The 27,187-nt window shown below is 41.5% G+C and overlaps 2 protein-coding genes across 3 annotated transcripts; both read right to left on the minus strand.

The window, feature by feature from the left end:
* Positions 1-6,276: 6,276 nt before the first annotated feature.
* On the minus strand, positions 6,277-8,593 carry TSSC4 (tumor suppressing subtransferable candidate 4). 2 transcript variants are annotated; one of them, XM_053448515.1, is made up of 3 exons: positions 8,485-8,593; positions 8,151-8,223; positions 6,277-7,705 (listed from the first exon to the last, which is right to left on the minus strand). In XM_053448515.1, the coding sequence occupies exon 3, from the start codon at positions 7,628-7,630 to the stop codon at positions 6,710-6,712; it is 921 nt and encodes a 306-aa protein (XP_053304490.1). In that variant the 5' UTR covers positions 7,631-7,705; positions 8,151-8,223; positions 8,485-8,593; the 3' UTR covers positions 6,277-6,709. The 2 variants fall into 2 exon arrangements, with proteins under 2 accessions (XP_053304490.1, XP_053304489.1); XM_053448514.1 differs by having other exon boundaries at positions 8,448-8,560.
* A 4,725-nt stretch (positions 8,594-13,318) lies between these two features.
* Positions 13,319-26,764, minus strand: CD81 (CD81 molecule). Its single transcript, XM_053448843.1, has 8 exons — positions 26,622-26,764; positions 17,865-17,979; positions 17,627-17,724; positions 16,727-16,801; positions 15,705-15,815; positions 15,517-15,600; positions 15,344-15,427; positions 13,319-14,253 (listed from the first exon to the last, which is right to left on the minus strand). The coding sequence occupies exons 1-8, from the start codon at positions 26,685-26,687 to the stop codon at positions 14,191-14,193; spliced, it is 696 nt and encodes a 231-aa protein (XP_053304818.1). The 5' UTR covers positions 26,688-26,764; the 3' UTR covers positions 13,319-14,190.
* Between the last annotated feature and the right edge of the window lie 423 nt (positions 26,765-27,187).

The following is a 27,187-nucleotide window of genomic DNA, read 5'->3' on the forward strand; positions in this document are numbered from 1 at the left end:
AGAGACAGACTAGATGGGCTGAATGGTAAGTGTTCAGTAAAGCCTTTGGAGCTTGAGAGGTGGTCTTTTCTTCTTCTCCAGGACCTTCTCCCGAGCAACTGCTCCCTCTGTTAAACAAATATACGTTAGCAGATCTGGAACTGTATTCTTTATTCTAAAGGTGTAATCACAACGAAGCAACGCCAAAACGTTTAAGAAGATTTATCAGTGACGGCTTTTGTGTCAGTTACCAAGGGTTCCTCGCTAAATTATGAATGAGACAAGAATTGTATTTTTAAACAATTGTTTATGGGAACGGTTGGGGATTCAACAGCAGTAGGGAAAAAATATGTCATATATATAGTTAAAAAAAACATTCCAAGTATTTGGAACAGGACCTTGATGAACAGTGACATCCTGGGGGAAAGCATGTACACAGGTAATGTTTGTGTGCGGGAATGGGTGTAGATGGGGTATATGAGTAAAGGTATGAAGGTTCTGTTGGAGTTTTGTTTGAGATAAAGGTGGACCCAGAATCTACCGAGTCTAGCAATGCACCTTATAAGATAATTAGGAGTGATGCAGTAGTCCAGAACTTTACACTCCTCATTCATATACTTCCTATAGTCATAGCTGAACAGCATTGCTCCATTGCTGGGTGTTTAGTTGCAAATTCATTGTCCTTTGATCTTCTCCCAGCTGGGGCTGATAAAATTAGGAATGAACTTCCCCAGATTGCCTTTAAAAATTCCCAACTAAAATGGCATATAATGAAAAAGTCATAGTGCAATAAACATTATACTTTATTGTTCATCTTAAGTATCTTCATGGTCCTGACATTGTTAGAGTCTTGGTGGCATACCAAGAAGAACAGAAGCTTCAAGATAAAATAAACTCAATTTCTCTGTAATGGAGATTGGAGATGGAGAATTTCAAAGTGAGGAAAACAGTAATGCACAGGCACTAACCAAAAAAATCTACAAGATATTTAGCTGAAACAGATATGTTGCCTGGTGGCCCCTTACAGGGGAATGGGGCCAGGAGGCCACTTTTCAGACTTTGGGTCCTTGGGACCAATATGCGAGCAAAGGGTGGGGCATTGGGAGAAGCATGGCCAAAGGTGGTGATGGAAGCATGACTTGGGACAGGGTAGAGGGGCCCTGTCTTTAGGTTTGCACTGGTTTCTGATGGTGGTCCTGTCATGGAGTATAAGCTTTGGATCAGCATATGGTTCCTACATCCAGTTTTAATGTCCAGCCTATGGTACTGGATGTGTGTTATTACCCATCATCAGTCTCCTACTGAACCAAGTGCTCCTGTGTTCAAAGTATTACAGAAAGATTTTTACATTTTCTGGATGAATTTTCTTCCAGGAAACAATCTACAGCCGTAAAACAGAGTTTAGATGTACCAAATATGATACTATTTTCATTTGTTTAGGTTTTGGTGAACCTGACCTCCGCCATCATACCGGAGCTTCCTCTGGGTCACAAACACAGGACGTGCGCGGCATGGAAAGAGAACAATCAGACGTAAATATATAGCTCAGGAACAAAAATATCCTGACTTCTGGGATACACACGAGATATCAGTTAATTTATTTGTAAAAAAAAAAAAAGTAACCTAGCCCATCTTTAAAAACTTTGGAAATATATACATTTTTTTGTTTCAATAGGTAGCGATACAAAACTTGACTCTGCAGGAAAGCATGCTGTTATCCTACTGATAACGTTAACATATTAAAGGAACGGGAGGCTTGGTTTAATGATCCGTTTAAATCTTAATTGATTTTAACACAGGGGAAAAATTAATAGTTTGTGATACAATGACTGCCGTAAATCACATTACAATTGGACAATAGCAGCTAAAACATATTCTATGAAGGGAAACATCTACGATTCGGCGAGGTCAACAGAAAATCAGCGCATGCGGAATACGTTTTATTTATGTAGGCTGAATTTTGGACCGGTCTGAACTAACGTTAATACATACCAATTAACCCTTTAATTGACAGTAGGGCTGCAACTAACGATTATTTTAATAATCGATTAATCGGCCGATTATTTTTTCGATTAATCGGATAAACAAAAAAAACAATATTTAATAAAATGCCCTGCACCCACCCACACTCTGCCCCATCAGTTTCCCACCCGGCAATCTCTCTCTCTCTCTCTCTCTCTCTCTCTCTCTCTCTCTCTCTCTCTCTCTCTCTCTCTCTCTCTCTCTCTCTCTCTCTCTCTCTCTCTCTCTCTCTCTCTCTCTCTCTCTCTCTCTCTCTCTCTCTCTCTCTCCGCACCTCCGCACCTCCGCACCTCCGCTACCGCATCGTTACACTTACAACGTTCAACCGGAAAACTTTATTCAAATCTTCATCGTTCACGCGCGTCACATCCGTCATTACGTAACTTCAAGCAGACGGACACTACAGAGCTCTGCAGCAGAAACGGGGGAACGCTGGCGGAGGTAAGTGAAAGGAGCCGAGCGCTCCAACGACGAATCCATCACTCGATTAATCGATAACGGAAATCGTCGACAACGATTCCCGTTATCGATTATTATCGATTTTATCGATTCGTTGTTTCAGGTCTAATTGACAGATGAATATTAATGTATGTCAAAATTGGAGTGTCATATGTAATAGTAATGTTTATCTAATGAATATGTATGTAATTGAGTTTAATAATTACTTATAATAATATTTATTAATACATGAATAACTGTGAGGCATTTCTGAATAAGTAACACAAGCACAACTCATTATCACAATCCACAGCTATAAAAAAGATGTTAGCATTGCAGATTTTTTTTTTTTTTTTGCTTAATGCCCCCTTTACGTTACTTATTCAGCAGACCTTTTTTACATTTTCTATTTTAATTAAAATATTTAGAAATATATTTATATTTAATTACTCCCTGCGTACACATGTAAAACAGATGTAATGTATTAAGTGTAGGGGTTTAAATCTATCTGTAAATGTTGTCTTTGTGTTTAGTGAGTTTTGTAACTAGTTTAACTTTATTGAAGCTTGATTGAATGACCTGATTGGCTAATCAGAGGTTAACTTTGATGTGGTTGTCCTGGGAGTTGAATGTATGACTTCTTTGTAATAAATTAGCACTTACTGTTTTTTTCTATAGTCTATAAAACAGTTTATTGAATTGGGAACAGGGAATCCAAGACATTCTAGGGTCCTAAGATACACAAATCATTAATTAGCGATCTATTTAGTAGTTGAGATGCCAGCATAAAATAATAAAGACTTTATTGTATGCACAAAAGATGGAGTCTTCAGTGATAAAAAAAAAACAAACAATACAACTTTTGTGTTGCACACTTCTGAAGAACATAGTTCTCTATGATGATATCACTTCCTAAAATAGGTCTATATGTCATTTAAGATAGCAAGCCGTACATTATGGCTTTGACTGCCACCGCAAAAATTCTACTATTCAGTGCAAAGCCAACAGTTCATCACGTTTATTTCTATTTTGGTGTTTGACGTGAAGTTAATAAGCATAAACAGTGTAACATTTGTGTTCTCTGTGCATTTCTCACCATGCATCCCATGCAATAATCAAAGGAGTCCCACACAACTTGAAAAACCAGAATCCAACACGCCCGGCTGGGAAGCAGACGCTTCAGCTCCCTGAATACATTATCCTGCAACTAATTCTCAAACAGGGAAGAGCGGAGACCCTGCTGATAAGACAATGTTGTGAGAAGTGCCGTTCTCTATAGCTGAAGGACACAAAGGTATAAGAAAACGAGGTTTCTACAGAAAACAGGTTATGTATAATCAGCATTCGCGTGGCCCACTAGGTGTCCAGACATCTGTCTCCATACTTGACCAACACAAAGTAATGATACAAATCCAAAAGATGGAAGATAATCATTTTTTCTTTGAGTTCATCAAACATCAGGTAAAGTACAAAAAATATCTTTAGAAAATGGTTCCTGACTGCTTTGTAATATGTGATGACAAGATTTTGAAGCAAAGGACCTAGCGTTTTCTCTCCCCAACTGGCTGATGGAGGAAGACTTCAATGAGAAAACTGGAGATCTATACCTTCCTAGGCATCAGTATCTCCTAACAGTCTTGATTTCTAGGTATTTCTTGGTTCGAGGTATTTTTGGTTTGAGGTTCTGCGTAGAACGTTATTCTAGTCGTCTAGCATTGAGCTCTGTTTTGCTTCTTTGTGTTGTTACGTTTGGTATAGTTGGCATTTCTGTCGTTGCGGAGGGATAAGTTATCTCCCTTTGTATTGATAACATTAGGAAGGTAATATTTCTTGAATGTGCCATTGCTCAGAGTGAGGTTCTGCTTTTAAATCGATTGCTTTACATCTGGGTAATAACCAGGACAGGACTGAGGACAACAAGGCAGCCCTGATGGCACCTATGACACGCTACGTTTTTTTGTGCTGGATATACACGGAAAGAAGTTGGAAAGCAGCCTCGTAATAACTAATGAAGTTGCTTCTCTTATTTGTTTTTCATTCATGTAATACCTTATATTGTACAAGTACTTTTTTTTTTATTATTTTTGAACTTTTGGGTTATTTTTTTAACAAATCGTTTGGGGACCATTTTTATTTCTGGACGGGATTGTGTTACCTCAACAACCTATATAAAAATCTAATGCCAGATTCAACGTGTATAAACTGTAAATTTGTATAGTGTTAATCAGTGCGTGCGTGAAAGTGTTTGTGCATGTATAGTGTGTCCATGTCTATAAGAATGTGGTGTTGTGTTTGTTACATTACGGCATTAGCATAAGCGTGTGTGTGCGTGTGTTAGTGTATGGTGTTAGCATGTGAGTCTGTGAATGCATGAGGTTACATGTACATTCCCCCACCCATACAGAGCAGATAAAAGCATTGATGCTTCCATTCATTGTCTTATGCAAGTGTGTTGGTAAATATTAGAGGAAAGGTCTTGCTAGCCATTCGGTTTGGCTTCAAAGTGATTTAGCTTCAGGTCTTATCTTTGATAACTTTCTGATTAAAAGTGGTGGGTACATCATGGGAAACAACAGAGCTGAGAAGTTAGTCATTGTTTTTATTTGGGAAACAAAACACACACTTTGGTAGCGGGTCTTTGGAAAGCGACACATTTTCTAACAGCTTCCATGGAGGGCTCTACAAAAACCCGAGAAAGTTGAAAACCGAAGGAAAATGGGGGCCAAACTAATTTCTCTTTATATTTTGGTGTGAAAAAATATTTATTAGCATGAATATTGTTTAAAATGAAACTTTGAAAGACTGTAATCGGTGGTAGGTACACCAAACCCAATAGGAATGGTTAAACACACCGGCTTGAATCTTTATGGTTAACTACAGTACTGTACAGAAGCACTGAAGAAAGGAGTGTTTTATGTTGTTTCGCCCCAATAAGTACCTGTTAACTGCAGATCAGGGGGTAATAAGTGAAAATAAAAACATGATTGGGGAAGAAAAAAAAGCTGGCTCCTTGGTCCAAGCCAAATTTGTCAACCCCTGCAGAAAGGTATGATTATAATGTAATAACCGCTTTAGATGATCCTTGTTAGAACAAGGGAGTGTTACATTGCACTTATGTTTGCTTCAAACCAGTTCCAACACTTCTCAATCCTGCCTGGTTGACAGAACATTCATCTGTAATGACTAGGGTTTTAGGTATATTAGTAAAGTTCTTAAGTTCAAAGGAAACTGAATTTGATGCTATTTGCAAATGAAAATGACAAATTGTAGGGCCTGGAAACTTTAGGAATATTAGCAATTCCAAGAAACTTGGGGGGAGAAAGTAAAAATCAAACATTGTAAGATACAGATCCTGATTTGAGCTTCTAGATAGGATGGGAAGAGATCTCTAGGTATGGTCCATAAAAGCCCTGCTAAAGAGGAATAATTATTAAAGTACTCTCTGAAAAGATAATTAAAGCCCCTGTGTCTACAAAGACCATTAAACACGCTACACTACAAACTCTAATAAGAACATTTATGAACTACCAACTAATGCTAAACGTATTCTTCATTCACAGCATGTATGCACGTGGCAAGAATCTGTTACTGTTCTGTAAGCAGCTTCCACAAATGGTTTTACTGAGGATTTCAAGAGTAACTTATTTAAGAAGAACTCTAAAGCAAACTCATTCTTTGGAGTTTTAGTGGCCTTTGTGATGAGTTGTGTTCATTAGCGGGTACTCTATATTCCCAACAACCGTATCAAAGCTATCCCTGGGGCTCTTGGACCACATTTATGGCCTCCCATAATAGTGGACAGGAGAAAAGAAAAGGTGTGCAATAAATAAACGGCACTTTAATATTCCCAAGCCATCTTTAATAGCACAGCATCAGATATAAAACATACAGAACGATAAAACGATGGAAGCCCGTGGAACGCCGGACTGTAAAGGGCGGCAGGGGCTTGCACATTTTAGTGCGGTTCGTTGTACTCAGACTGACAATGGAGACTAAGTATTGAAATTGCTACCCTAAAAGGTGAACTAAGTAACAATGTATATTGGTAAATAAAGCCCTTGCAAGAAGGTGGTTAATGATAAGCAATGCATTTCGTCACTATAAACCTTACAAAACGAGCTGCCAAACGGAAACAAATCTATCCAGAGGCAGAGGACTGTTATAGGTTATGTTGTCCCCTCATTTATCAGTGGACATGCACACAACGCAAGCTCGGTCTTAGGACGTATTGCTAAATCACGTTCCAGAGACATCAAATCCACCACCATCATCAGGGAGAATTCTCCTCGTCACTGAGTTCGTTTTTCAGCCGGATATTTTTCCTGCTGCGTTTCTTTACTCCGTGAAACCCTAAGATTGTATTTTCGTTTTTTTCTCCCGCCGCCTCGCTATTTTCTTCTTCTTCCCATGTTTTAGAAGTTTTCAACTGGTTCGTGTGGGACTCGCTCTTCTCAGCGCCACCACGAGACGCTTTGTTGGGTCTGGAAAAAAGAATCCTTCCCTTCCCGCTGCTGGAAGAGTCTTGATTGAAGGAAAGAGAATTTGGATCAGGGAGCACCACCTTAACATCTTTTTTTTTCTGCAGGTCTGCCAAAAAGCTGAGAGCAGTATTGCGGTTGGATCGGTCACTTGATGTTGGTACATCCTCCAGACTGTATTTAGTCCACCGCTCTGGGTGTGCCAAGTAATCAGGGAGGCGTGAAGGGGGCACCATAGGCTTTTCACGTTGTGAGACTAGACCAGCTCTACCAGCGCTTGTTGACTCTGACTGTGCAATCCCCTGAGTGTCGCCTTTTTCTAACTGTTTGGGTGCTTCTGTTGTCTCTTCATCAGAAGAGCTACTCTGGCATTTTTCACTGCCAACTACCTGCCCAGTAGGTACTAACATTTGCACTTCCTTCAGCCCCCCAAAAATATCTTGGCTGCGTTGGCTAAAGGTGGCATTTGTCCCCTTTAAAGAAAATGGCAGCACAGAGGGATTCTGCACTCCTTCGCGTTCGTTCTCCACTTCGTCTTCCTCCTCTTCTTCTTCTTCTGCGCTGTGGTATGCTACACCATCATCTTCATCATCATCATCTGATAACCCGGGATCTGAATCACTTAATGTGAGGGCATCAGTGTCAGGGTTTGCTTCATAGGCAAATGCGCTGAAAGGCTTAGGAGGATTGTCCTCTCCATCTGGATCAGACATAATTTACGGTGGTGTAGGGGAAGGTGGTGCCGCTGCAGCAAAGAGGTTCTTCCACACAGACAGCGAGTCAGTTACCTGATAAAAAGGAACATCATGAGTTAAACCGGGATTGGTAGAGAAATGAGGATATCAAAAGGTCTACAAGACCAAATGCACCAGTACGGGTCACCGAAAACTAAAGTGGACACTAAAGCACGGGGGGGGGGGCTATCTTTCCTGCCAAGAAACCAACAACAACACAGTAGGTAGCACCCCAATACTGTCTAGCCGTAATGCGACCGATGGCCTTGGCTTAAACGTTATTCTCTCTTAATAGTGAGCCAGTTCTGTAGCATCGTTCTACCCGGCGATCCAGTGACCGGTGGAACATCTGCTGGACACATGCAGGAAGTGCACTAAAAATAGGTGTGATGGGCAGATCCTGGGGCTCCTCAGACCAGCTGACAATAGAGGCCGGGGTACTTAGTTATAGACATCTCTGTATCACATCTGATACTGCAGTTACTTCCTTCCACATTACCTTCCTCTGGGCCGGGACCAGTTCTCCCTTCTCAGGGTCTGTCAAATCCACCAACAGCCTTAAAGACTTCACCCTAAGAGAGTAAAAGACATGACGATGACAAAGTGCAGAAGGCCCTGGATAAGTTTCTCTATGGCTTCTAGATCCCCTGTGGATGTGGAAGTATTAGCTGTGTGTGTCGCACACCTCATACACTCTCACAACCCCGACAACGGAGCAATATACACACACGTATATATAACCCCTCTCCCCCGGCGATCACCCGACTCTACAGTAAGCATTAGGAGCGCTTCTCACAGACTGGCCGCGCTGCTCTCAATAGCTCTGAGCTCACAGATAATCGCCTCTCTCTGCTCAGCCGCCTCCATGCCTCGAGGTCAGGGGTTATTCCGAATTTCCCGGGTTCATATGCCACGGTAAGTTAAAACTACACATCCCGGCATGCCGAGCAGGAAATCGCGCTTTGCGTCACTTCCGGCCTTACCCGCGCTATGTGGGTAGGGTAAAGGGTAAAACGTTCTAAGCGTTAGAGCAGAGAAATGCGGCGGCTCTGTGTCGGTAGTGCTGAGACGCCATGTTAAAAAATATGTACCGTATTTGCTCAGAGGATGAAGAACTTCCAGCCTTTAATATATACATTAGACATAGTATTAATAGGTATATATATATATACTTTAGATATATGGTTCAGCACAGGGGGCTTATAGTGAAAAGTATGATGCAGGCAATTATTTATTTAGTCAAATATTTAGGTAATGATCACTCTAATTAATAAACACTTACCTTTTACACATATATGCAAGCACCCACTCACTCTTACCCTATACACATATATGCAAACAGCCACTAACTCTAACCACTCGCATATGTGCAAACACCCACTCACTCTTACCCTATACACATATATGCAAACACCCACTCACTCTAACCCTATACACATATATGCAAACACCAACTCACTCTTACCGTATACACATATATGCAAGCAGCCACTAACTCTAACCACTCGCATGTATGCAAACACCCACTCACTCTTACCCTATACACATATATGCAAACACCCACTCACTCTAACCACTCACATATATGCAAACACCAACTCACTCTTACCGTATACACATATATTAAAGCACCCACTCACTTTAATCACACACGTAAATGCAAACACCCACTCACTCTTACCCCATACACATATGGTATGTCCAAACCCCCACTCACTCTTACCCTATACACAGGTATGCTAACACTCCCTCCTTTGTGGCACAGCAACACATTCTCACAGCATACACTCATATAAATGCTACCACCTTATTCTTACAAACAAATGCTAACGCCGTACACTTACAAACACACTCTACTGCCATAAGGTAACTTGAAGGCCTGTATTGTAGTGGGCTAGCTGGTGAGAGTGGTATTTTTTATGTACTTTAGTGAGTTTTAGAGACAGCTGCTGTGATGTCAGCAAATTGCCATTATTCAAACAATCCCTTTCAGCATCACAGGGTCGTTGTAATCCAAAATGAAGGAGCCTGGAAACGCACCGGACATCTTCATCAATTCTTGCCTCACGAAGAACCAAACTATTTCACTACTAAGGAGACAAAAAAAACTGGGCGGCTTATAAATGTACATTTATTTGCGACAAAAATGCACAGATGTGGCAGATCGACTTTAGAGACTAGTGCATGGCTGTGAATACCCACAATTGTTTCTTAAGACCCCTCTTCAAAGCGCTGTCTTGAGGATTATCCGACTCCTTATTCTGAAAATGCCCAATCTTTTATTATCGTTTCACGGGTTGCTGGGGTATCTGATTATTTGTGTATTCATGTATACTCCTTCTTGACACCCCTTTTTGAGCTGCAAACCATTATATTTCTGGTTAACCCTTACAATACAGCACATTAATGATTTACATAAACACAGAAAAGTGCATAAGGGGGTATTTCTATTGAGGGTGGAACAGTGGCGTCGGTGGGGGGGCAGAAGGGGGCCATGGCCCCCCTATATCATGCTGTGCCCCCAATTGAAATGCCATCTTTTTTTTTTTGTTGTGAAGCCGGAGGGGAGAGAGAGGCGCTGAGTGGTTGCTCAGGAGTACGTTTTCAGCAACCGCTCGGCATATTCCAGCGCTCAGCAGTGAAGCGCGCACACCGCGGCAGAGCAGGGAGACAGCGGCCTCGCGCTCCCACCGCAGGACTTCTACAAGATAAAAGAAGTTTGTCCAGTGAGGCAGAGAAAGAAGCAGCGAGTCTGCGAGTGAGAGATCTGCAGTGCAGGTAAGGGGGTGACGGAGGGTGTATGAATGAGTGTGTGTGATACCATGGTTGTATAAGTGGGGGGAGGAGCATGGCACAGGTGGGCTCTAAGTGATGTGCAGCATCAACACACAAGGGGGGCAGCAAGCCTGGTTGCAGCATGTACTGGTTGCCTGGGCATGATAGGAGTGTGATTGCTGTTAACAATTTTGGACAAAATTGGACAAAAAATCAGTAATCACACTCCTATCATGCCCATGCATACCAAGGTTTCAGCATGTACTATCTATCTATATATATATATATATCAATGTCTACCACACTTTTATTAAAAGTAAGTAACACTCCAAAATTGGACAAATTCAATAACAATATTAATATATACATGATTAACAGCAATCACACGCTTATCATGCCCAGGCAACCAGTACATGCTGGAACCTGGGTATGTCTGGGCATGTTTTTTGTACAGTTTTGGTGTATTACTTTTATTAAAAGTGTGGGGTTTTTTTCTAAAGGGGGGTCATTTTTGGTTTTCAGCCAAGTGAATCCTCAGTGCTGGGGCAAAGTGTGAGATTGAGTGCTGGGGCAAAGTGTGAGTGTAGGGCAAAAAAAATCCTGGCTCCTAACTTTTTAGCTGGCTCCTACATTCAAAATAAATTTGTCAAGCCCTGGTTTAAGCATTGGGGACCAAGATGGCACAGGCAGGGTGTTTATGGGACAAAGATGTCATACGCTCGGCTGTTTGGGGACAATGTTGACTCATGCTGGGCTGCTTGGGGACAAAAATGTCACGTCCTATGTGTGTAATTTGGGCGCTGGCCAGGTTCTATGTGGCCAATGTGGATGCCAGGGCTGGCTTTGGGGTGTGCAACCTCTGATCTATGCCTGTAATTTAGGGGGCTTTAACTATACCTTATCTTATACCATATCTATATGTGAATTTCAATTGATCTATACATGCAAAGCTGGGTTTTCATGTTATTCTGTTAATCTTTATATGCTATGCTGTTTCCATACATCATTTATGTTTACCTGCAAATACAGGATTTGTATGTCTTATTCAGTTGATCAATACCTGGAGTGCTGTTGCCATGTTTTGTTTATTTGATCTATACCTTCAGTGCTGAGTTTACATTTGATTTCCAGTTGATCTATACCTGCAATGCTGGTGTGTGTTCTGCTGATCTATATGCAATGCTGTTTCCATCCATTATTTATGTATACCTACGTATACCTGCATTTACAGGGTTTTTATGTCTAATTTAGTTGCATGTTGCATGTGCTGTTTCCATGTGTTGTTTTTTTTTAAGTAAAAGAGAGGTGTGGTTTAGTGGATGAGGTGACAAAGGGACTCTGGGGGTGGTTGTGGGGGAGAGTACCTCTCAATGTCACAGTGCAATCAGGAGGGAAGACTACACTGACTCTCACAGTCTTCCCCTGATCTGCAGTTAGTTTGGCAATTTTTTTTTTTTGTTGTGGTAGCGGAGGGAGTGATTGCATGCTAGGGAGCGTGGAGCGGGGCCCAAGGAAATGCTTTGGTAGGGTCCAATTTTTTTAACATCCGCTTGAAACATCCCCGTACTCCTGCCTACGACACATCTGGAGCCCGGCTGTTGGTGGACATTTATTTAGAATAATGAATTGCTTTCTGTAACTATCGTGAGATAATATGCACGAACCACGCTTAGGAAACACCTTCCTTCTTTTTAAAATGTAAAACAAGCATTACTGGGAAGGGATAAATAATGGACTTTTTAACTTGTGGAGCAGAAATTAGTTTAATTTAAATGCATCTTACCTTAGGTCCAACCACAAATAGAGTGGCAGGAATAATAGAAATCTATTAAACACCTTAAATCTACTATATGATTTGTTGCTACATCTTTCGACTGATTTCATTAAATCATTTTTAGACTAACGGCTCTGTCCATGGCAATTCGCAGCATAACATGACATTGAATGCCCAAATCTTGGTTTCCACGGTTATATCTAAATGCTCTAACATCGCTTCATGATATGTCTATCTTCAGTTTTTCTAAACCCAAAGAATCATTTGATTTTAATAATATATCTGGCTATCTTGATTACAATTTAGAATGGAGATTTCTTCTCTGAAATCCCAAATTGTACAATAATCGATTTACCTTTTATCAATCCGTCCACTATCCTCGTACATCCAGGCCAGACAAATCCTAGGAACCAGGACACCGCAGCAACTATTTTATTTTTTTTATTTTTTTTTATTTTTTTTACTTTTTGTTCTACTATATATTGATCTCTTTGAATATTCTTCTTTCCAGCTCCTAACGTTTCAGCCTGTAATACGGAGTATAAAGCTCCGTAACTGTCCTGGCGTAGAGAATTGTCTTCACAATAGATGAAGTAGTAGAAGACGTTTCATGTTCTTCCATAACGAGTTATATTCTAAAAATATATAAAGCTTCTTATGACACCAAAAGCAATTAATTGCGTAGAACTTCATGCTAATGTAAATACGTATAGTTGATATTGGCATGCGTCTACAGAATTTTAGGTTTACATATACAACCCTGTTCCTCAGAATACTGACTCAGAAGTGACCAATCCACCCATTTCTCAGTATATGTTCACCTAGTCCTAGAAGGAGTTGGTTAGAAGACTTTATAGGCAACCTTGTAGCTGCTTTGAAGGATACATCTTAAACCAGTTGGGTAATTCATGTATGTTATCTTTTTGGTAAAACATGTCACTTTCATTTTGGCGAGGAGTTTCTTAATTCAGATTTAAGTCTTCTAAAAGTCTAGTATGTGCCAGATTTCCCATAGTATGTTGTGAAGATGACAAATTCCATACAGAATAATCTAAACTCCCGCAATCCCTGTGAACATTTTGAACACGTCAACAAACAAGCCAAACAGGAGATAGGCGTTGAAGAAAAATGCCCCATCAAAAGGTTTTTAATGGCAATCTTTATCTGTATATATTTAGTTTTCTATGTGATGATGGTGTGTGCCGTGTAGGTAGGGACTGATCGTGCAGGGAAAGGGGCTAGACGCTGGGTAAACGGGCTTGGACCTCCCTAACAACACTAAAACAACATCATTTACATAGATGCAAAGATAATTCTTGACAGCAAAAAGAGCACTCAAGAGTAGCCTGCTGCACTAACAGGAAAAGATCATTGATGTTCCCCAATGAAGGACACAAAGGGGAGAGAGATCAGCATACCCCATGGTAACAACATGTGTGACTACAGAAGAACTCCTTGGGTGCTACTGATGTTACAAATTGTATAACAACATATTTTATTATTCTCAAAGATTAGTGGAAAGATACTTAAACTGTTCACCATGCGTTCACTTGTCAAGGAAAAATCATTGAGAGAAAAGAGAGGGAGGTAAACATACTCCAGATGTAACAAATTGTACAACAGTAGTTTATGTCATTCTCAGAGATTAGTGGGGAGATCCATTCTGCAAATGGTGAGTGAAAATGTACGCATCATAACATGGCAATGACACGGTTCATCGCAAACATGATGTATTACAGCTCTAGGATGAGGGGTTACATTCACAGGATCGTAACTCCTGAGTGCCTTGCGGCCGTGTTCTCGTTGCCAGGGTATGTGAAAAGGAACAGACCATCCCAGCCGCCAAGAATCAGAATATGAGTCTTTCTGCAGGGATCCCACAACCTCGGCAGACATTCTAAGACGGCAGTTACAGAACGTTAATAAGAGAAATAGACGGGGGAGAGGGGAAGAGACATTGGGTTATTTACAGAGGAGACAGCTTGGCTCTTCAGTACACAGAGTAAATCCGTATCCCACAGCACAGAACCATACTGAATATCATCTCGATGATCTACAGACAAGGAGAAAAGCAGACAAAAAAGTAGTGAATATATTATGCTCACTGGTCCAATGTATTCAGTTATGCAGTTTAATGGTTGATACTGGGTAAAGACAAAGAAAGTCACATAAGTCTCAAAGAGAATTAAAGTAAAAGTATGTATTTTATAGAATCGCTGTAAATACAGGCCAAGTATTGGATTAAATTAAATGCATCAATTAACAAGCAAAATGACATTTGGAGCATCACTGCGTATGCAGGCATCCAATACTCCTATAGTAAAAGAGGTTATTGATGGATGACTGATTCGCTTAAAGAGAACTTTCAATTTCAACAACAAAATCCTCTCACAAGAATGATACCACTTGGTCAATAATGCCTTAAAAAGCTAGTACGCTCTAATAAAAAGTTATCATTTCTCATTAGAAAATCCTAAATTGTATAAGGATCTATTTCACATATACTTTTGGTTTTCATAGGCGCAGATGCCCCAACTCTCTTGGGGATCACTTGTTTTGGCTAACAAAGAGTAGAGAGGAGCTTGTTAAGATCTATTGTTCTTGGTGGAAACTGAGTGGCTGTCGGCGACCAGTTCATTGTCGGCCAGCACACAACGACGGTCAATCTGAGAAAGCAGCTACTAATTTCTAAAGCACGATCTACCCTTCTTCTCAAACTTTCCTGGGCACTGGAGAAATAACTCTACCAAGAATCCACACTGAGAGTTCAGAAATATGTGTAAAGGTTATAAAATGTTTATTTTATTCCTGCAAAAAGCCCTGTATTTGTGGGAAAACAGGTCATGAGAAAAAGAACAACAAATAAATTATTGTGATTGGATTTTTCAGGTTTTCAGGAGACATTTTTGATTCAAATCATGGTCAAGGAGCAGCATCCTGACTGCTATCAAATGGGCCAATAAAAATATCAAATGTTCCTGAACTTATTTGAACTTTTCTAAATGTGATCTCCCGTGTAAGATTAATTTATATAAAGGACAGGGGAATTATGAACAAGTTGGATGTTAAAAATGAACATACAAAGCGACGGCTGTTACAAGGAGAAAACCAGAGAACGGATGGATAGGATTGATTGCACTCACCATGATAACAGCTACCACAACAGCAGCAATGCCCACCAAATAGAGCTTAGTGGAGAATAGTTCATCGATCTTTGAGTGACAGTCCTGTGGGAAGACAGTGAGTTAATACAGAGGGTAATATGGGCTATATTGCCCTCCCCATGGGTCATGTAATAACTCGTCACGTTCCTTACCTTTGCAAAAATATCATTTATGTCTTGACACATAGTTATAGCCGCTAGATACTGCTTGATATCTTTCCCTGCACAGCACTGCAGCTGTAATGAAGAAGATGTGACACCGTCAGGCCACTAGTGGGCGCTAGTTCTCAAGAATTCTCATGGCAGGATACAAGAGGTAGAATCAGATGAGTCTTCCTTACCGTCTCATGGAAAACCTTGAGTACAGGAAGGGCTTTGTCCCTTGCCTCCTTGTTCCCAGATATTGTCTGCTGATGTGCTTCATCATAAAACTGTTTTATCTCTTTGGACACCTGTTGGAAGACATTATACAAACGGGAATCTGCATAAATATCCCCTTAAAACATTTTTTTGGGGTAGAGCTACTGTGTGTTGGGACACTGTCTTGGCGTGGTGGCACCTTGACATTATGGCATACCCTGGTGCCAGGCACTGCCTTCCACCCATGCAATGCTCGATCTGGACACTGGGCATGCGCAACTGTCAGTGGTTCTGGAAATCTGGACACTGCTCAGGACCGCTGCCAGCACCATAGGGACTAAATCAGGACTGTGGGCAAGTATTATCCCCATATAATGCTAGTAACAAAAGAAAATGACTTTTTTTGTGAAGAAATGGAAGATCTGGTCAAAGTTTCCCAGAAATGCCTTATTTCTGTCACATTCCTAAATGGCTTTATTTGTGTGTTTTAGACTGTGGCAACAATCGGAATGTATCAGCTTTATCACTTAATATAGGATTAGACATTTCGCATTCCTAATACAACTAAAAGTTCAAAACCTTCTCAGGAACATTTCTTCAACAATGTAAAATGTTGCTTCATTTAGAATTTTTTAGGGAACACTTCACTGTCACATGAAACAAAAGAAGGCTTCTGATGAATATAATGAATATAATGCTGGATCAGTTAGGAGTCATGGGATTAATAAATATGTTTTATATACGTGGAAAAAACTGTATCCCATGGGAAGAAGTTAACATGATTTGCCACAAAGCAGTCATCACGGTGTGGTTGCGGCACCCAAATGTCACAAGATTATGATCAATTATGATCTCCAGGGCTATAGAAAGATCCATATGACTTTAAATGAGCCGCCTCGACAATAATCTGTGGAGCGCTAGACAGAATGTGGAGTTAAGATATAAATTGTTTGAACTCGCGCAGTAATAATGACTTTATTATTCCCACCCGTGGAGTTCTCACCTGTTCGCTGTTTGCAAATCCCCAAATACCAGCAGCCACTTCACAGGCAAACAGGATAACCAGACAGGCAAAGAACTGCAAAGAGAACATTGACATCATGAAGGCAACGTGCAAATCTCTAGCCGTCGCTGCCTTAATCATGCATCAGAGATACAAATGTCTACTTCTAAATGCAAGCATCTGTGCTCATTGATTTGGCTTTGCGTATGGTGTGTTCGTGCTTCTCCAGACGATTTATAACCTTTTAATAAGCTACCCTGCAATAATTAACATAATGGGCATCACTGAGGAAAAGGCTCGCTGCCAGAATGACATCAACCTGAACGCTGGCTAACACACCGTCTCCTTCTGCAGAGCGAGGCAAAACGCTTTATAACACAGCTCAGGTACTTAAAAGGTTAAAAATCACCCAATGAATGAAAGCAATGCAGATGCCGCTCGCACTCGTTAAAATCCACCAAACCTAATGCTGGTTTGTCTCGGCGCCAGGACCCTTTGTGTCTTCAACCTCAATGATAGCAGACGTGCTACTCACAAATGCGTGGATGACTCCATCCGCCACAAGTTTAAGGGTTACTTATTATATGCATTAGTCTAGAGATATTTGTGCCTTGAAGTCTGCACCTCCAGGTGCCAGGTGGACATCCATGCGCACCCACAGGGCCCTCTTGTTCTCCTGTGTAAGTATGTCTTAATGTGTGTTAATGTTATTGTTTTGTATATTGCCAATTGTCCCCTTGTTGTAATAGCGATACAGAATCTGCCGGTGCTCTATTAACAAACTGTAATGTAATAATGTAATGTGACTTCAAGCTAGACAGAGACCTCCTCCACACTAGGAGTGTATGCAAAAGGATAAGGACGGGCAGTGATTTCTAAAGAGAGGCGTCTTTCCCTTACCGTTCCCAGGAGACACTGAGATTCCTGAATGGCCCCGTAACACCCCAGGAACCCCACGAACATCATCACGGCTCCAACCGCTATCACGATATAGATACCTAAACACAGAGGAAGAGCTGATCAGTAGCTATACAGAGAGACAGAGCTGCACTGGGAGTAATGGCTGCACCAAGACCAATGCAAGCGGTCTTTCACATGGGTAGAAAGTACCCAGAGGATCACAGAAGACACGACTCACCTATGTAGAAGGTCCCAGGTGCCTGCTTATCCCCAATCTGCTGGATCAAGAGGTTAGACGTTTTGGGTTCATGTCGAAGCCACAAAGCAACACCAAGTATCACTCCTCCGGCCAGCTGCAGACAGAAGACATCCAGTTTATATGCATTTAATGCAAAAAATAAACATTTGTGTTTTATGGTAATAATAATAATCTGGTCACAGATATGAACCAAATCTCTCTCTCTTACACCACTAGCCTGTTCCATCGATGGCCAGGCGCTTCCAGCGAGCAATGATTTACGTTTAAGCGGCCTACATTGTCTTGAATCGCTGTATCCTCAGTTAAAAGTAAAAACGCATATTAAAGCACTTCCTAAGTACTTTAACCTGCATTCATCATTGGCGAGGCTGTTTGGAGCCGTAGACTGTCCCTTTAATGGCGGCCGTACTATTTTGTAACAGAGCTGGAAGATGAGGTCACGTGATGACATTAATGTGGGAATTCTGAATGTATATAATGTAAGTGAAGGCCCACAGGATTCTGGGTCATATCAAAATAGCAAAGGGAGGGGTAACCTTTTGTACAAAGGGTCAGCTGTGTAGCAGCAGGGAGCAGCTTAGGCATGGTTTACACTGCAATGACTCAGATCCTCTTCTAGGGGAAGGAAACTTGTATTTGGTTATTTTTTCAAGTAAAGAAATCCAGGGTCAGATGCGGCATCACAGGAAAGAAAAGGCCAGAGATAGGAATGCCCGGAACACTGAATAAAACCAATATTTAAAGAAGGAAGTCTTGGCTCTCTCCACCCAACGGGGGTCAATTATTAAGAGTCATTATAAAACGCCTACAGACACATTAAACATCATGTAACGTGCATTACTATAGAGCAGACGTAGACTTTGATACTTCATCACTCTACACAGCAGCATGTTCATCGTATAACAGTGACTCTATAAATGTACAGTAACTAGCATTAAATAAAAAATATACAAAACACAGTAATTGAGCTCAAGTTCAGAATTAAATAATAGAAAAGGAAAAACAACCAGACTAGACGGGCTGAATAGATCTTATCTTGCATTGAATTCTTTGTTTCTATCGTTTTAATAGATCACTTTTAGGGAAATTTAAGAATTAGTTTTTTTGTGTTTTTATTACTTTTTTCCCGTCAGGTTCAGAGATTCTTAACGCAAAAAAAAAAAAAAGGAATTAAATAATATGATTGTTTTCTTATTATGCATACTGTATGTAGGGTATTGATTGATATGGTACTATTTAGCTGAAAACACAGACGGAAAAGCATGTTTTTTACCCAGTAAATCATTTCTTGAGCCTGTGCGCCCGGTCTCAGAACATGAGAAAACCGGCAAAGGAAAGAGCTTAACAAAACAGGAAGACTTGAAGTGGCTGATACAGGAAGGCAAGAGGTGAGACAGATGGGCAGGAATCCATCTCATTGACATGTCCTGGAATAGTTTATTTGGAAATCTTTACAATGAACACGTATACTTTTCAAGGTCTCGGCTCAAATAATAAAATCTAAACTTAGATTCTGTGTGAATCACTGCAAGTGGTATCCATAGCGAGTCTCTTGCACTGGAAATGGGGCTTCCCACTCCAGTGCCGTATGTTCGGTGTTCCTTTGGCCAAAAGGGAGGATTCCAAGACACGTTTATATATATATATATATATATATATATATATATATATATAGCAACGTGTTCAGGCTTAGGGGCAACTAGGCCTGGGAAAGCAGGTCCAGGGATGAGTTGGCATATGATGTAGTGAGGATGGCAGCCGCAGAGGTGGAGCTGTCCTGGGTCAGCGCCAACGTTAAATATATCATTGTGTATAAAAATATAAATATATATAAATACACCGTAAAGTCTCGGGTATAATACGTATCCGTGTAAAATATGTAGGTATCACTTTACTCAAGTTTGTAGGAAAAAATGAAGTGCCTCTGTATAATACGCACCACTGGCTCAATGATCAGGGATTGAACAACGATCAGATAATTTATTAGGTTAAAAACTGTTAAAAATAAAAGAAATATTGTAAAATTAAAAAAAATGAGATCACTTGGAAGTGACAAGTTTAGGTCACCAACAATAATCAGTGACCATATAATAATCAGTTATGTAATAAAAAAAAAAATATTTATATTTTATTATTAATGAGTATGTTTTTCTGGATGACCTCTCCTTTTCTCTTTAATGATGGAAAGAAGAGCTGACCTAGGTGTATTACTTTTTAACGCTTTCAATGCTGGCGCTCCATAGGAGCACAGCTTTGATTGTGACATGGTCCCCACAAGCATTAACCCCTTTAATGCCATAACTGCTTCACTGCAGTGGTTAGCGCCACGCATTCCTGTTTTCAGGATTCTTGAAAAGGGGGTAAATTGTGTCACCCTCCCGATTTTATATATATATATATATATATATATATATAGTGACAGAATGTGAGATATAGTGTTGGGTAAAAGGTATATTTGACAAATTCTATGTCCCTTACCAGCAATGGAAGGATATTTGTTAGGCGAGGTAAATAAGGCATGGCTAAGGAGACTTGCAGATTGTGTTATGAGTGCATCTAGACAGCAGGTTGGCCGGTGCTCCAATGTCCTTAAAAGTCTGGGCTAGTATTTGCACTCAATGATGAAGCTTCTACAGGTGACGCTAGTTGCAGCGATCCTGGGTTATCAGGAGCGGCCCATTCTCTCCACTATCGCAGACAAATGAGACGGTTGCTTTAAACTGTTAGTAATAATAATAATAATAATTAAACCCATTATGCTACAGGGTCTGTTTTAAGTTGGGAGGTGAAGAAGCCACCCCAACCTTTGAGAGCAAAGCTAATATTTACTTAGTGTTCAGGAAGAGCAAAGAGGACTCCAGACCAGGGATTGGGTTGTGCACCAGAATCCTAGAATGACAGTTCCCTTTGCTCTGTTGATTGTTATAATGTGTTATATTCTAATTGTTACTGTTTGATTTCAGTTTTCATAGAGCTGCCAACGTATGTATGATTGTAAATATTGTATATTATTACAATGATTTCTGGGAAGCAATAAGAAACAGAAGTGCAACGATTACATAAATTACACACTAAAGGGTTATTCCGTACACGCTTAAAGGGATAGTTTAATCCCCCTCACACCAAAATTCAAAATTAAAAGACTAGACATTGCTGCCCTCCTCATCTGTGGTCCAATAATTCTTAAAGCAGCCAATCAGAGGCAGGATAATGCTTCCATGCGCATGGGGGTCTGAATAGACCACCGCTGCCATAGAGAGCCAGTATATGAAAACAGTTGCCTGGCAAAGGGGCAAACGGATACGGGGGTATTCTGCAGACCCCCGCCCCCCATGAATTTGCAAAAGCAGAACTACCAAAATTTAAAGGGACATCCCAAAACCATATGCATTCATGTCCCTTTAACAATTCATTTTCCTGCCCGTCTTGAATATTTAACGTTCCTTGAAGGAACCAAGCTCCGGATGTAGAAGGGTTACTAAACTCTTGAGTCTTCCGTGCGTCTATAAAAAGACGGAGCAGACGCTGTGAGGAATGTGTTTGGCAGAGACCCTCAGAGCTGGGAAAGGAAGGGTGCGTCCCCCAACAGACATGTGAGAAAATGCAAGGAAGGGGACAAGGACAGAATGAAAGAGAGAGAAAGGTTAATGATTAATAGAAAGATTTGGAAATGATAAAGAACACATTAAGAAGAATGGCTCTGGTGATGAGCTTCTTTCATAGAAGCGGTGTTAATAAATTGGGAGTTATTTATACAAAGAGCAATTCCGGAACAGGGTCGTGCTATCTGTTGCTCTAACGACTGCAGGTATTGCTTACCACCTGCTAAACTTATTTAGGTTCCATAATTGCTCTAACTTACCAAAAAAAGGGAGAGAAATGCACAAGCACAATCTATAACTCCAAAGTGTCCCTCTTTAGTATGAACAGTTTCCCTTTTGGAGCCAAATCCCTCTGCCCCCTTGTCTTCCTCTGATGTCCCAGAAGTATGGAATGTTTATAAATCAAATTGTTTTATTTATATTTTCTTTGAATTACATAGATATCAGTAAATGATGTAAAGCTCTGCCCCTCTGCTATATCTCTAATCACACTCCCTAAAACAAAAGTGTCCCTCTGTGGTCACCTGGGACGTGGGGAAGTATGACTACTGCAAAGGAAAATAATGATATAGAGCGCGAGCTGCAGTCAAGACAGGGCTCTGCTCAAGGTAAGGGCAGTGGACAGAGTAGGGAAAGGTGGAGTAAGTGCGTTACTGTATGGTGTTAGCGTGTGTGTGAGCAATATGGGGTTACCTTGAGTGCATTACTGTATGGCGTTTCGTGAGTTAGCGTGTGTGAGAATGTTCGATGTGTGTGTGTGTGTCAGTATGGTGCCACAGTGTGGGGGTGAGTGTAGGGCTAGTGGTGTAAGGGAGTGTGTGTATGCATAAATGTATTGTTACAGTAAGTGGGTGTAAGCTCTAGTTTCTGTCTCAGTATGTGCATGTGTTTCAGTTTTGGTGGTGGGGGGGTGTCGAAGACATACTAAACCCAGGTGCCATTAACTCTGTGCTCTTCCCCGGTGGTTTGTGGCAACTACGCTACAGGTGTGGGTCTGTTCATATCTCTAAGTAAGCGCTTTCCTGCCACTAACCGGCTGCTTTAAGAATAGTGAGACCTTGGACGAGGAGGGCAAATGCAGCGTTAGGGCTGTAGCTTCTGTGTAGCAGTAAATGTTCATTTTCTTTTCCATTTTGGAAGAATGCATATTAAAGTAACCACAGAGTATTATTCTATAGTAGGGGTATTTAAAATGGCCTAAATTCATCAGAAACACCATCGTAACTACCGTTCAATGTCCAAACCCTGCGCTGAAATAATCAAATTTGGCTTCATTCATATTTTTTTTGGCCTAACAAAAATCAGCAGTCCTGCAGCTGAAAAGCAGGCACTGATTGGTTGTTACCATAGAAACCAAGAAAGCTTCCTAAAAGTATCTGTGTTTTTATGTGATGAAAGGATAACATGTCAGATCTGCTGATGTTTATTTGCTCAGCATTACAGAGAGTGCCGCTAATGTTTTGTCTAAGTGGAGCCACCGGGGCAAATCTTCATCCGGTTACAGCCTCAAAAACTAAAAAGGGGGCAGTCGTGATCAGATTTATGTTTTCCAGCTATCAGCAGTGTTTACTTCCACGCGCTTTTAATTTACTTTCCCGGATGACTGCTTCCTGACCGGTATGGCGGCACCACTGGTATCCGAAGGCACAATCCCAACGCACCCACCCAGCAGGAGCCGTCCTTCCACGTACGCTATATTCTAAAAGACGGCTAAACAAATTGTTATGTTATTTATACTACTTGCTATGTTCTGTTTACCCATTGTACAGCGCTGTGGAATATGATGGCGCTATACAAAGCAAAAATTAATAATAACACAGACGAGGTCACAGGAAGCAATCATCTTGCCGATGTAAACACATTTTACATGCATGGAATGACCATAATGTTGCTATAAAAAATAATGATTTTGTTTTACTTTACTTGTTGCAGATTTAAAGTAAAGTAAACCTGCAAGTGCCAATATGTACTACGGAATAAATACATGGAATGTAATAATACTCTCTACATCTACATTAAATACAATTTTGAAATAAAAACAAAGCCCACTGATGGGCAGTGAAATGTGACATCACAACCTTACCCACCAATGACATCACTGCCACCCTGAGACATATGCATGAATGTAATTATACTAAGTTTCAAGGCACTTTTCCATTTAGACGTCTTAAAAGATCTTAATAGATTGGCTGATAAAACATTATATATATAATTGCGAAAGTGTTGAAATGCACTATAACGGATCCAATAATCCTGCGGCTGTCTGATAAGTTTGGTGGCACATTGCGCTCTGACGTCCAACATTCAATTTACAAAATAATTAGAGCTGAAACAACGAATCGATAAAATCGATAATAATCGATAACGGAAATCATCGATAACGATTTCCGTTATCGATTAATCGAGTGATCAATTCGTTGTTGGAGCACTCGGCTCCTTTTACTTACCTCCGCGAGCGTTCCCCGCTTCTGCTACACGCTCTGCAGTCTCCGCCTTCTTTTAGCTACGTGACGGATGTGACGCGTTCCGGAGGTAAGTATTCTTCATGTCTATGTGCACGGATCGCACAGAGCCACTCGCACAGAGCGGTTCGCTCTGTGCGAGTGGCTCCATTCGCACAGAGCGGTTCGCTCTGTGCGAGTGGCTCCATTCGCACAGAGCGGTTCGCTCTGTGCGAGTGGCTCCATTCGCACAGAGCGGTTCGTGAGTGTGGGTGCAGGGCAGAGTGGGGGTGGGGGTGCAGGGCAGAGTGGGGGTGGGGGTGCAGGGCAGAGTGGGGGGTGCAGGGCAGGAGACTGGGTGCAGGGCAGAGTGGGGGTGGGGATGCAGGGTGTGAGTGTGGGTGCAGAGCAGAGTGGGAGACTGGGTGCAGGGCAGAGTGGGTGCAGGGCAGAGTGTGAGTGTGGGGGCAGGGCAGAATGTGGGGGCAGGGCTGGGTGCAGGGCAGAGTTAGAGACTGGGTGCAGGGGCACAGTGCAAAGTGCTGGGTGCAAAGTGCCAGTGCTGGGTGCAAAGTGCCAGGGCTGGGTGCAAAGTGCTGGGTGCAAAGTGCCAGGGCTGGGTGCAAAGTGCAAAGTGCTGGTGCAAAGTGCTGAATGCTGGGTGCAAAGTGCTGGATGCAAAGTGCCAGGGCTGGGGCAAAGTGCTGGGTGCAAAGTGCTGGGTGCAAAGTGCCAGGGCTGGGTGCAAAGTGCTGGGTGCAAAGTGCTGGGTGCAAAGTGCTGGGTGCAAAGTGCAAAGTGCTGGGGCAAAGTTTCTTGAACAGTAATAGTCCACCTCTTTTCAGAATGTTTGGGGTTATTTTGTTTCATAAATATTGTGTTTGGGTTCTTGTACTTTGAAAATATTGTTTTTTATTACATCATAACAAAATAAGAATGTTAATGTAAATTTTAAGTTGTTTTTTAACATCCAGTTCATTAAATTCTTTTAAATAAACGAAAAATTTGCATATTGTTTTTTTTATCCGATTAATCGATTAATCGAAAAAATAATCGGCCAACTAATCGATTATTAAAATAATCGTTAGTTGCAGCCCTAAAAATAATTATCCAGAACAATCAAATAAAGCATGTGTTCTCTCTCTCTCAAACACAGATCTCATTTAAAACCCTTTATTCAAAGCCACACACGTGCGGACACACTCACACACGCAAACACACGCACACACGCAAACACACGCACACACGCAAACACACGCACTCACACACACATGCCAGTCATCATACTATAGTAGTTTGTAGACGGTTTATGTTGCCATGAAAGAATCCTGTGTTTATTGGGCACAGCAGCTGCATCAGGACTCTTCTCTGAATATGTATTACGCGGCATCCCCTCCATATCCATCCTCCAAGTGAATATATTAATGAATTCAATCCTAGCTTTTATTTATATAGCGCCAACTATTTATGCAATACATACATTGAATACATACACTGAATACATACATTGAATACATACACTGAATACATACACTGAATACATACACTGAATACATACACTGAATACATACACTGAATACATACACTGAATACATACACTGAATACATACACTGAATACATACACTGAATACATACACTGAATACATACATTGAATACATACACTGAATACATACACTGAATACATACACTGAATACATACACTGAAAGCGTCTGTCGAGACATGGATGGACGGATTTAAAGGAACTAATACATCAGGCAAAGGGGGGGCCTTGTGTAATCTTACAATCCATGTTCTGGGGTGCTGGTTTTTCAAATAAATACTAAAGTCAGCATTAATGTACGGTCTGTGATCTGCCACAAACCCTTTTTTTGCTCTAAAATGTTGTGCTTTACGGCAAAACAGAACAAACCTTTTTTTTACTTGCCCAGAGAATATATTTACGGGCACCATAAGGGGAACTGCAACTCCTGCGTGTGTAACATGCAAAGTCCCCATCCCAATGACCCTTCTATATATAATATTATATATAATGCTTCCCATCTACAAACTCATATTGTACACAGCGGAATCCTAACGGGCACACAACATTCTGTTTGTAAATACACAACATTCTAATTGTAAAAATGCAACATTCTGTTTGTAAATACACGAGCATTCTGTTTATTCTGTTTGGAGACACAGACAGTAACCCTAATGTACAAAAACATCCCTCCCGACAGACACGGCGATCTAACTCAAATGCCACATCTGCCCCCTCTGCCCAAATCATTTGCCACAAATCAGCCAAACCCCCCAGACACGGATCGGGTCAGATCCCTGATAGATGGGGCGCACGGGGGGGCAGCACCGATTCCTTTCTGCCCCACGTGGGGCAGGGACCCTGCAGAGGGTTGTTTATGTGGCTGGATGGACGGAGGCAGCTCCTCATCCTGTCTATAGAGAGAATAACAGCCTCCATCTATCATCCTCCTTAAACACCTAAATGCGTGCCTAAGAACATCTCAGCGGCTTAAGGGTTAACCAGCTTCTGCAAAACGACCCTCACCCGGCTCATCGCGCAAACAGAGCATGTCGCGGGGTACAAGGGCCCCTCACAGCGCACGCCTGGAGATCACGGGCAATAAGGCAGCATGCAGCGTGTGCGCAGGCTGGAAATGGTTAATGCCCCTAGCAACAAGGCGCCCACTCACCCAGAATATGAAGTTGAAGACAAAGAGCATGTATTTAATGCATTTGGTGCATCCTTCGACCCCCATGGCGACAGATCCGTCCCGTTATCCACCCTGCACAGCGGATCAGAGCTGAGTGACTGCCCCCGGCTCTCCTCCCAGACTGTGACCGCTCTCCGCCACTCCCCGGCCCTCCCTGCACTCCCCCCCCTCCAGTAGGGAAAGGGAGGGGGCTGCAGCTTCCTCTGTGAGAGTGGTGGGAGCCCATGGCTAGCAAGTCGGGCTGTAGATGGGGCGGAATTATATTCCCAGGAGACTCAGATCAATGTCAGTCCTGTTTATACAGACAGCCCCTGAGAGTAACTCCTGAACCCCAAGACTTCCACTTACTCCAAGACTTCCACTTACATCCAGGAGCCATATGCCTGTCTCACGCATCATATATCCCCTCACTGTGTCAGCCTCTGACATCTCTGTTGGGAGTCTGTTCCACTTATCTACCACTCTCAGTAAAGTAAAGCTTCCTCGCATTAGCTCTAAGACCATTTTAGCAAGTAACGTAATGCTTTACTGCACATTTGGTCGGG

This window comes from Spea bombifrons, chromosome 10 (genome assembly GCF_027358695.1).
Source record: "Spea bombifrons isolate aSpeBom1 chromosome 10, aSpeBom1.2.pri, whole genome shotgun sequence".
Classification (NCBI taxonomy): domain Eukaryota; kingdom Metazoa; phylum Chordata; class Amphibia; order Anura; family Pelobatidae; genus Spea; species Spea bombifrons.

Excerpts from the sequence above, each read along its gene's own strand:
- CD81 (XM_053448843.1), bottom strand. The coding sequence starts at position 26,687 with ATGGGGGTCGAAGGATGCACCAAATGCATTAAATACATGCTCTTTGTC. Across the intron at positions 16,802-17,626 it reads CTCAGTGTCTCCTGGGAACG|TTCTTTGCCTGTCTGGTTAT; the intron begins GTAAGGGAAAGA and ends TTCTCTTTGCAG. Across the intron at positions 15,816-16,726 it reads GATTTGCAAACAGCGAACAG|GTGTCCAAAGAGATAAAACA; the intron begins GTGAGAACTCCA and ends GTCTTCCAACAG.
- TSSC4 (XM_053448515.1), bottom strand. The coding sequence starts at position 7,630 with ATGTCTGATCCAGATGGAGAGGACAATCCTCCTAAGCCTTTCAGCGCA.